This window comes from Octodon degus, unplaced genomic scaffold (genome assembly GCF_000260255.1).
Source record: "Octodon degus isolate 3935 unplaced genomic scaffold, OctDeg1.0 scaffold00036, whole genome shotgun sequence".
NCBI classification, from domain to species: domain Eukaryota; kingdom Metazoa; phylum Chordata; class Mammalia; order Rodentia; family Octodontidae; genus Octodon; species Octodon degus.
Window position 1 is genome coordinate 11,541,640 of NW_004524612.1, and position 11,126 is coordinate 11,552,765.

Here is an 11,126-nt window from a genome sequence, read left to right on the forward strand (position 1 = left end):
ACACACACACACACACACACCAGTTGAAGGGGACCCAGGAGCACTCGGGTGCACGTCTTCACCTTGCCAGGTGTGTAGATAAATGCAGATTGATTGGGAGCTGAAGCATCACGTGGGAAGTAGGGAGGAGGCAGAACTGGGAAGAGGCGGTTCCTTTCTCATCTCCTATGTATGCTCCACAGATCGCACCCCCCCTGCCTGTCCGCAGAGAAGCCAAAGCCCCACCCCCACCACCTCCAAAGACCCGGAAGTCAAGCATCCTCTCCTCTGAGCCTGGATCCCAATGAGAACTTTGCTCTCGCCCTATAACTCTGAGTGCCTTGGACAGCCGTAGACCAAACCCCACGTCCTGGGAGCGCATCCTCAGGACCCGGGTTCTCTGCCAGCTGCCTTTCCTGACATGGGGTGTTTACCAGCTCAGAATTGGGCTTGTTCTTCTGGAAGCTTTTTTTCATGAATGTCTGGGTCTGTGTGCATCTGCTCCAGCCCACATGCATTTCACAACTGGCCATGGCCCCTGACTGTCTTTCAGCCCCTGTTGCAGTCACTGGCACCTGCAGAGGTCCGGACCCATTCTTGTGCAGCCCCAGTAACTGACTCCGGGATGGACTCCGTCCTTTGCATCTGAAATGCTGCACTTGAGACTTCCCTCCTCATCCTTAGCCCATCCAGCCTCTTGGAAGAGATGGATCCCAAGTACATTTGAGGAGCCCACATGCGCCTTTCTTTCCTGTCTACTACATCTCTTTCGAAGCAAAAATGTGTATTTAATGGAGCTCAGCTGCTTTCTGGTATGAATAGCAGTTACCACTGAAAAATGATGGGACTTGAACTCAGCCACACTCCCACCCAAGGCCCGCACTGCCCCGAAGTCCCCGGCTATGCGAGACCCAGGAGTCCACGGCTAACAGCGTTCTGTCCAGATCCCATTCGGATGACTCAGCAGCCTCTGTCTGCAGCCTGATTTTACCCTGGAGAATACAGTGCAATATTTCCCATTGATTATTTATTCCTTTTGATCATGGATTTAATTGGATTGCTTGCTAATGGCAGTAATGGCAGTACTCCTCTCAGAAGAGTAAGTGGAATGTTTTGGATGACCAAGTATTGCATATTGTGAGTAACTGCATGAAGTTAAAGATGTTTTAAGCTAGAAGTACTTTAAAGGTCATGGGGGAGAGGATTTTTTTTTTTCTTTTAAAGGCCTCTGTTTTGTAGATAAGGAAATAGAGGCTGCACAGGGAAAGTAGTAGTACAGATTCTTACTAAAAGCTCGACTTGCTAACTTGGGCTGCACCCAGGTAACACATAGAAGACATCTCTGACAGCCCCTTTAATGCTGGCCCTAGTTGAAACAACACTGGGAAAGCCCTGGGTATCTCTATACTGCTTAGGTGTTGATGGCCAAGGTCCGAGTAGGGGCCTCCAGCAGTCTCCCTGCCCCCGCCCGAGGTCAGGAGAACAGAGGTTTCAGCTTTGAGGCTCTGCGCCTGCCTTCCTGCCTGCGTGCCTTGCTTCTCCCCCACCTTGTTAGGAGCCACACACCAGTTCATCCGAAGAGTGGAGGAGGCGAGAACCCCCGAGCCAGGCCCCGCACAGCGCTCCTAGAAGGAGTATTCAGAAGTGGCCCTAGAATCCTTACTTTTTTGCTCCAGCCAGGAAAACCTACAGTGTGATAGGCGGGGGAGTGTCACACAGAAACCTTGATTCCTGCTTCTAATTAAACCCGTTTGGCTTCAAATCCCAGCCACGTCACCTATTAACTTTGCAACTGCTCTCGAAGCATCCTCTTAAGTTCTCTGAGCTTTCCTTCTCTCACTTTTTCAAAATGGGGCCAGTCAGTACCTTGCATTCGGCCGTTGTGGTGTCCCCTGGGACGGGCTGTGTGAACCAGGAGCCCTCACACTGCCGCCCTTTCCTTCTCTGCTAGGCCTGAGTGAGATCCAGAGCTCTCTAAGGCCGCTGCCAATGCTCTTTTTACTTTTTACTTCAGGTGATTTGGGATGTGAGTAGGGGTTAGTTCTGGACGTACAGTTCTCCTCGAATACACTTTTACACAGTTATTTATAACAGAGAGAGTGCTAATAGGAATTGGAGAGGATTTTAAGTGGAAGGAATTAAGCCCTGCAGAGAAAGATTAAGAAGGTCTCCCTGGTGCCCAGGACTACTTCTGAAAAGTCACTTAACAGGCTGCCCAGAGGGATTTATCTCACCCTACTTGTCAGACTGTCATTACAATAGAAAAGTAGAAATTCAACAAAGAAAAATCCCAAACCTCCCGCCTGTGGTCCCAGCACAGTGTAAGCGAGTAGTCTGGCCTGAGATGGCAGGAGATGGGGAGTGAAGGCCGTAGGTGCCTGGCTGTATTCCTTTTGCAATAGAATATATTTTTTCTATGGTTCCCTTAACACATTAATGAAAATAATAGCTGTCAACAGTCTGAACATAAGAAACTCCAGGTAGTGTTTTGGGTAATAGATTACAGAGGACACGGAGAGATTCATGTCACTGGGAGGTGGTACTGTGGGAATCACGCTTGATACAAATCTGTATAGAATATCTGTCCTGAAGCCAAGAGGAGCCTGCCAAGAAGCTTGTTATGGTCCCATTAGATATAGTAGATGATGAGAAGGAGGAAGAAAAGGGTTTGTATTTTCCTTGCTGAAGTCTCTGGAATATTGAAAGACATTGAAATTATCTCCCAGATTGCTAGATCCTTTGTGAATATTGGTTTCTGGTTGGTTGGTTTGTGGTGGTGGTTTATTCTTCTTTACTTTTCTTCCCTCCCTCCCTGTGACCTGATGACTTGTCTGTCTTTGGGATATTTTTTCAATTCTTCCATTGAACACATAGATGAAGTTCTTACTGGAGGTTAAGTACCAGACCTCGTACTAGCCCTTCAGGACGTGGTGGGGGCATAGCGCGAGAAGCCCAGCGTTCAAAGACACCGCTGTACTAAGAGATTGCGGAGGTAGGGCCGTAGATGACAGTGACTCCAGAGTCAGTCATTTCCTCCACAGGGAGATCCACCAATGCCACAGCCACACTGCCTGTCCATCAGATAAAGCAGGCAGTGGGTAGGCTTGAGATAACCTGCATTTGCTGGCTCTTCCCCAAATGCAAGTGTCTTTCCCCTCTAGGTGCCTCCAGATAGGGTGTGGCTTATTTTAAAATCCAGACAGAATTTATATCAAGGGCTCATACTGTGGGAGTGCATGTGGGTGGATCTTCAGTTTGTGGACACCTGTGTCACCACCTCTCAGACAGAGACAGCTTTTTCCAGCAGCACAGAAGGTGCCCATGTGACCATGGCACTGTTGCGTGAAAGCGTTTAGGAAGTCCTTCCAAGTCTGTGCCTTCCTCCCTGATGCTTCTCAGGTATTGCGAACAGGGGAGAAAAAAATGCTACCACCAACACAACTTAAGTCTATAAAGATTTTGTAACAAGTAACTTCTTCAGCCCCCTGGGAACCGGTTTCCTTAACCTTGCTGCATGATTATTTCTTTAATTCCTTCACTCCTTGCTGCTTGTAAGCAAACCAAAAGAAAAGGCGAGTCAGAAAGAAAACTGTACAAGGGCTTTCAGTTTGTGAACTGGAATCTCCATTTTTTAAATCCCAGATTGGTGCTCTGAGCCTCCTGTACCTTGACGATTAAGATCAGAAAATTTGTGAATGTATAATAATGAACCTAGCACGTTTTTTTTTTACAATCTTGACACAAATTACTGTAATTGTCTGCAGCAGCCTATAAACAGTGGCATTTGGACTACAGCGTCCTCAGCTTTCACCAGCCGGGCCCACTGTGCTTAGACTTCCAGTCTAGGCATTCTGATAACCACACCTTCCTTCCCTGTGTGACTTGGGAAGATCAGACTGATGTCTTCCTTGGAAACTCCCTTCTGCTAAAAGTCTGTTGTTTAAAATTAGAAACAGTGGTGCCTCTCAGGGGGGCCCAGAGTTGCGCTATCAATTTTAGTCTCTGGAAGGAACAAGTCTTCCCACAGGGTAAAGGCCCGGTGCTGGTCCCTCAGAGCCTCCCAGAGCCCTTCTGTCACACAACCTACTCAGTCATCTCTTGGAAGATGAATGACTCGCTCATCCAGCCTTTGTCCAAAAATGCCTTGATTTTGTAACTAGTTGGATTTCAAACATGGACAGTTAGGAAGATGTGCATTGAAGTAGAAGAGTTTTATTCAGATTTGCTGTTATTTATTGTTTAAATTAAAAACGGAACTGTGTTTTAAAATCTACTATGTGTTTAGTTTGTTATTCCTGTTATATTAGTGAACTATGAACCTTAGAATTCTGCCTCACTGATAGCTCCCTCAAGACCTGTCACACCCAGGGGCCCTCCGGCTCACTTCATTTCCCGTCTTGCTGGTTGAAACTTGCACCGTGGGGGCCTGAGTGCTCACCTTTGCCTGCAAAGCCCTTGGCTCTCTCTCCCCTCCTGTCAGTCTTGCCTTGGGTGTCTGAGCTTGCAGCTTTCTGAGAACAGCTTATTTAATGGATGCGCTCTATTTCTTTCCTCACTCACTGTAACTCTTTAGGCTGAGATAAGAAAGATATAAGAAGTTAGTATCTAATAATATAGAGGGAACAGGAGCTGGTCCCAACCTAGGTTGACATTAATGTCACCTGGGGAGAGAGCACATCCTAAGCTCGTCCTATCATAAGTTCTAAAAGGACAGTATTGCCAAATATCATAGTTCTTGCACACCCCCTCCTTTATTTCAATGTTAGGCCAAAGCTGAGAAATCACTACCTTGGAGAAAGCTCAGCTTTGGAAAATTTACTTTTATTTTTCTAGTACCAGGGATTGAACCCAGGACCTTGCGCTTGTCAGGCAGGTACTAATGTCACTGAGCTATCTCCTTGGCCCCAACAACTTTGGAAAATTGGTAGCATCAGTGTGTTTAGTAGAATCCCTGATGGAATGGGTCAGGTTGGAGGAGGGTGGTGTCTGTCTGTGTTCACAGCGTTGCCGTGGCCCAGGCTTCTGTGCAAGTGTGTGTGTGGCGGGGGGGTTGAACAGAGTGTCCTGGTGTGTTAATTCATCTGCAAGGTATTAGCTTTTAGAAGCAATAATTGTGTGTGTGTGTGTGTGTGTGTGTGTGTGTGTGTGTGGCGCCCAAACAACTGGTTAACTGAAAGTGACTTGGGCCCTGAATGAATCCATATCATAGGCCTGGGGAACCTTCTGGGGTCCAGGATCCCCCTTGAGCAGCTCTCCCTCAGAGCTGCTTCCTGTGTCAGGGTCTCTAAGTGCTGAGCTCAGGCAGGGCTTCTCAGTTTTTCTCTAGACTCCTCCTAGGATGCTGAAACTTTTGCTGAGATGATGTTTTCAAGCCATTCTTTGTGCTGCAGGATCACGTAAAGCCGTCCCCACTGAAGAACTGATCTCATGGAATGCATCAGTTGATGTGTTTCCCTGTCCTTTACCTTCAGAGCCTGCACGCTCCTCCTCTCTCCCCATTTTGGTCACAATGCCAAGTGAGTTTAGATTCAGGGAAGTGTTTAACTTCTTAGTAAAGGCCCCCTTTTCTCTGATCGCCTTCTCCTTGGTTGTTGGGGTCACCTGGAAATCAAGTATGCCCCCCACACTTACCTGTGTAAGTTACAAACCATCAGATGCCGTAACAAGCCTGTGCCAGGCATTAGGGTGCCTGCTGAGCAACTTCTCAATCCAATTCGGGGAAGCCTGGCTCCAAGGCAATTGCTGCAGATGCAGGGCCTGACCTGATGCTCCAAGAGGGATGTGTAAATTAAGTGGATGTGTTGTCTTCCTAAAAATATGTTCATTAATGTAAAGACTGTAAATTATATTGTTTTTATAAAAATAAATGATTACTGAGTGGCAAATGAAAGTCTGTCCTCCTGACTCCTAAGCATGGGTTGATAAAATGATACAGTTCAGCTTTTGTTCCATAAGCAGATCGTGGACCACGTCACTGCCTGGTTTTCGTGAAGTGGGAGGGGTGCCCAAGTTAGGGGATTCCATTTTAGGGATTCTTCACGAGCAGATACTTGGAAGATACAGTATGGTGCAGAAGCACGTGTTTCTATTAAAACAGGACAGTTTTCTGCCCAACGGTGAGGAGACGTTCTGATGTCTCCTCAAGTTTCTTGGCATAGGTCCCTTTCTCTCTGGCTTGGAAGTGCAGGGAGGTGGGGAGTGAAGAGGTTTCATTTATCTGATTCAAAGATGAAAAAAGGCCTGAACCTATCCCATGCCAATTTGATGCCTAGACGTTATCTGAAATTTAAGTTTTTCAAAAAATCTCATGGCCACCTGGAGGTTATGAGGATAAATGAAAACATTGGTGTCGTAGTGTCTGGAGCACTGTGAACTGGTCCCCAACAAAGCTGGTTTGACCACTGAGCCCCAGTATCCTGCTTCAGTTCCAATTACAAAATAATCCAGCTTCCAAGGATCTAGTCTCATTGGCTGCCTGCCCCAGGGCAGCAGAGTGACTGTGCAACCAGACCGTGGAGTGGACCTCAGTTCCTTCACTTTAATAAGGACGCAGTATCTGCTTCCCATGGATTGCTAGTGAAAATCCCTGTGCGTAAGTCCTGATGTTGGTCTTTGTGGAGCATGACGGTAGTGACGCTGTTTGGCCAAAGGCCATGGAGACAGCAGGTTCCCATCTCTAATGGACTGCCCACTCCTTTCTTTCTCATGTGAAACGCCTGCAAGATCGATCAGGCGTGTGAATACCACTTTTTAGACCGCGGTCCCTTCTGTGATTTGGATGTGTTATGTCCCCCAGGGGCACACATGCTGGAAGCTTGGACCCCAACATAGGAGTGTGGAGGTAGTAGAAACTTTTTGAAGTTGGAGATCATTAGGTCATGGTGCCAGGGACGGATACCTGTCTCATGGAGGTGGATTTGGTTTTGGGGAACTGGGTTAATTTCATGAGTGTGTGTTATTGTATTGGGAGGCCACACATGGGACATATACCCCCCTCACCACTTGGCACGTGCTTTCCCCATGTAATGCCGTCTGCTGAGTTGTAGCAAAGCACAAGACTGTCTCCAGGTGTGGGCCTCCTGAGCTTGGACATGGCATCCTCCAAACCATGAGCAAAAATGAACCTCTTGTGAGGCATGGTGATGCACGCCTATAATCCCCGCACCTGGGAGGCTGAGGCAGGAGGAGCACTAGGAATTCAAGATAGTGTGACCCTGTCTAAATAAATAAATAGCCTCCTTACCTTCTAAAGTACATACAAGTATTTGCTATAGAGGAGAAAATGGACCATGTCTCAAATATCAATTTGCATCACTTGAACAAATCATGGTCTCAAAGCCTGGGGCCAGGAACCTGGGCCATCCCATCCCCTGGGCCTCCCTGGGTATCCAGCTTATTTCAAAGTTGCTGGGGGACAATCTAGGGAAGTGGCAGGAAGCCCGGGGTGCAGCTCTACCCTAACTTGTATAGAGTGGTCAAAGATGAAGTTGTAATCCCATAGTCATTAGCCAAACCAGCTCTGCCTGGCCTGGTTCTCTTGTCGATTTATGCCTGTTCCCCTCCTGGGGATGCAGGGCCACGGTGGGTGGAGCCAGAGGGCTGTCCCTAAGTCAGCAGAAGACACTAGTGTTGTCTCATCTTCCTTTCTGCCACCTCTCCACGTGTGAGGAGGGGCTCCCTTTGGAGGGCTGGCAGTGTCCTTCCCCTCAGAGCTCAGGGGTAGTAAAGACATCACGTTTATATCACTTTACTCATGACACAGAACTTTATTATGAAAGACGTGCACATTGACATAAGAATTTCAGAAATACGCACAATTTCTAGATATTCTAGGGGGTCACAGATTTCAATGTTACCCTCAAATGTTGTTGATCCTTCTGGCCCAGTGGATTTAAATCTTTTTCTGCCCAGTTTCCTCTTCAATCAGACTTTCCTGAAAAACATGTAGTTACAAATATATTGAAGTTTACTTGACTCACTGAATTCCATTACATTATCAACATTTTCTTTTTAAAAATATAGATCTAGGAAGAGCAAGCCTGTTTGTTACCTTTCACTAGAAAGTGCTGCAGATATATGATATTGTGTGTTTAAGCTGCCCAATAAAAATAAAAATATACATTCATGATATTTAAGGATACGACAATGTGTGGACGGAGATGGAAGAAAGTGATCTGATCAATTAGTTTGTAGTTAAGCCAGCCTGCCTCTGTTCCTTCATAATGTCATCGTTGGGAAGGATCACTGTTTATTGTTTTTATCAGGGAGTAAGCAAAATTTAAAAATGGAAGGAAAGATTGTCTGCCCCCTCCTTTTGTCTTCATCCTGTGGGTATGGAAGTTGAAATCACTGGAGAAAATTACGAGTTTATGTCTGACTGACCCAGACTTTCCCTGCTCCTGGGGCGTAGCTGGCGATGAACCATCTGCAGCCTTCTGACCACTGCAGATAAGTAGAACATGGAGCTCAAGAAAGAGCACAGGTGTAGAAGTCAACATTTTATTTCAGCATTCAATATTTTTTCACCAATAACCCATATTAGATTAGTTAAGTATCCTTTAGTAGTAATTTAGTCTAAGAGACAACTAAAAATCAAATCTCTAAGTGATTTATAACTTTATGAGTTTAGAAGTTTTTAATCCAAGGCAGGAATAAACAAATCTAGACATTTCTGGTTTCTGCATTTCCTAGTGTCCTGGAAAACCACGTCATTTAACAGTTGATGAAGCAAGTGGAGAGACAGATCAGCCTTGGAGGACAATCATGGAGCGGGTGCAGGGACTTCATGGAGAAGCAAATACATCAGTGGGAGGAAGCTTGTTCTGTTGGTCACCTCACAGCCTGGAGCCAGATTCATAGATGAAGATTATGGAGAGATTTTACTTAAACCTAACAAAGTTTCCAGCCATGAGTGGGAAAGTCATGTACCTCCCCAGGAGGGGGTCCCAGCTTTCAGGAAGATGAGTCGCCAGTTGCTAGAAGATGAGCATGCAAAGTGGCCCCTGGGGCCTCCCCTGATCTACACTAGATGACTTCAACTCACCAGAGCTCCTTTCAGGTCCCTGAGGGGAGAGCGAGGCCGGTGGAGGGTGCATTCGAGGTGCTGAGGTTCCGCCAGTTGATCGAGCTCTTGGGCTATCTGAAGAAAAAGAGTATGGTTCTTGGAAGCCACCTTTAAGAAAGAACACTACTTTGCTCTTCTAGCACTGTGGTGGAGGAGGAGGACCAGAGTTGGTTGGGCTGAGTGGCAGGCCGGGAAGTCTGCAGGGTTGACACGAGAACTCCAAGGACATGGATCCGCCAACAGGCATCACAGCATGGGGTGAGGCCTGGAGACAGTAGGAGAGATTGTGTTCTCTCCTTATGAGTGAGAAGTCCTTTTCTTTTTTTTTTTGGTTTTTTTTTGTTGTTTTTGTTTGTTTGTTTGTTTGTTTTTGGGTTTTTTTGCGGAACCGGGAATTGAACTCAGGCCCTTGCGCTTGCCAGGGAAGCCATCTCTCCAGCCCCCTTTTTTTCGTTTTTGATTTTTTGTTTTTGTATTTTAGGGAGGGGTCTACAGGGTGTTCAGGGTCTCACTACTAGATCAGACTGATAGTGATCTGCCTGTGTACAGCCTCCCAGGCGTGTCTCACTACTAGATCAGACTCATAGTGATCTGCCTGTGTACAGCCTCGGCGGCGTGTGCCACCATACCCAGTCTCAGTTGCCATTTCAGCGCGTTCTGGGAGCAGGGGCAGCACGGCAGGCCCGGGGTCCCTGTGCCTGCTTGCAGGCGCTTTAATCAGTTGAGCTATTTGGCCAGCCCGAGTGTGAAGTACTTTGAACTGCATGAAAAAGCAGCACACAAAACTGAAGATTCCATAATTATAAAGAGGGCCGGCTTTTGCTTTCTAGCTTTTACTATCCTAGTTCACTATCAGAGTTCAATGAGATTTACTTCAAAAATCACCTGTGGCTTCTGGAGCTTCCTTAATATTTCTCTAAAAGGAAACTCGAACGAAAACTAAATGACTTTAGGCTCCTCCGTCTAAGTTTCCCTTCTCAGCCCTAGGTTACTTCTTGATTAATCAACTAAAATAAATGGCTTTTATCCTTTCCATCTTCACCCAGCCCTCCAAAGTCATTTTGTACATAACCAAAGTACTAAAACCAAGTACCCTGTGTTAATGCTCAATCTAATTGACATGAACCGAAGCCCAGCACGTTTGCCACTCTACTAGCTTCTCGTCTGAAGTTTGCTAGCTCCAGCCTCCAGCAGTTTCTAGCTGCTTTCTTTTTTGTTTTTTCTTTTTTTTTTTTTGGCAGAACCAGGGATTGAACTCAGACCTTTGCGTTTGCCAGGCAAGCGCTTATTCTACTGAGCCATCTCCCCGGTCCGTTAGCTGCTTTCTTTAACTGCCTCTGTCCATGAAATCAGTACCTCCCTGATGAGGAAACTTCCTTATACACTACAAAAATATACTGCTGATACTTTTTTCCTGATGCTGAGGATTGATTTCTTTATGGACATTTTTAAGGAAAAACTTGGCTTCGTCGTACTATTTCTAATCCCTGGCGATTTCACACATTTCAAGTATGACCTACTGTTCTCTACTTGGGATAGTTGCTTGGCATTTGTGCTGTTCTTTGTTTCATTAGTTCTCATCTGACTACATTTGTGTGAGACTTGTCTCCCCTGGTATAGGGTGGAGAACAGAGCGCTGCCCCTGAGGCTCATGCCGAGTGCTTCCTGTAGTCAGATGGAAGGACAGAAACTAAGACGTCATTTGAAGCTGAGAGAACTTACCTCTTGGAAAGACTCAGCCAGTGTTTCAGCATTTCTCTTTCCTCCAGGACGCAAGCCGTAGGACCAGTGCTGGCATGAGCCGTGTTCCACACATAGAGTCAGCAGGACAAGTCCAGCCAGGAGTTTGGGAATTGGCCCCATGCTAAGACACATTAATGGATGCTCAAAAGAGAGGCAGACTGGGAGGGGTGGAAATAAAGAGCTCTTAATGAAAAACCTAGTATCTGTATCATTAAGCCTCCACAAGCTGAAGTTAGAGCCGTACAATTCTTCACACAGAGACATGGAAATAAATCTTTGCTTAAAAAAAATAAACCTTCGACTTTCCTAGCTACTGAGGACAAAAATTGGTACTTTAAGC

The 11,126-nt window shown here is 46.3% G+C and overlaps 2 protein-coding genes across 2 annotated transcripts in view; one reads left to right on the top strand and one right to left on the bottom strand.

The window, feature by feature from the left end:
- Dock5 (dedicator of cytokinesis 5) overlaps nucleotides 1-5,869 on the top strand; it is a 198,375-nt gene extending 192,506 nt beyond the window's left edge. Inside the window, exon 52 of the mRNA XM_004630671.2 lies at nucleotides 183-5,869. Within this exon, the coding sequence (XP_004630728.1) occupies nucleotides 183-287 (105 nt within the window). The 3' untranslated portion in view covers nucleotides 288-5,869. The remainder of the gene's footprint in view (nucleotides 1-182) is intronic.
- Nucleotides 5,870-7,870: 2,001 nt separating this feature from the next.
- On the bottom strand, nucleotides 7,871-10,918 carry Gnrh1 (gonadotropin releasing hormone 1). The gene is made up of 3 exons (XM_004630672.1): nucleotides 10,766-10,918; nucleotides 9,023-9,118; nucleotides 7,871-7,912 (listed from the first exon to the last, which is right to left on the bottom strand). The coding sequence occupies exons 1-3, from the start codon at nucleotides 10,916-10,918 to the stop codon at nucleotides 7,871-7,873; spliced, it is 291 nt and encodes a 96-aa protein (XP_004630729.1).
- Nucleotides 10,919-11,126: the final 208 nt, after the last annotated feature.

Coding starts and splice junctions, on each gene's coding strand:
- Gnrh1 (XM_004630672.1), bottom strand. CDS start 10,918: ATGTGTCTTAGCATGGGGCCAATTCCCAAACTCCTGGCTGGACTTGTC. Junction 9,119..10,765: donor TGGCTGAGTCTTTCCAAGAG/GTAAGTTCTCTC, acceptor CTTTTTCTTCAG/ATAGCCCAAGAGCTCGATCA. Junction 7,913..9,022: donor GGGACCTGAAAGGAGCTCTG/GTGAGTTGAAGT, acceptor CATGTTTTTCAG/GAAAGTCTGATTGAAGAGGA.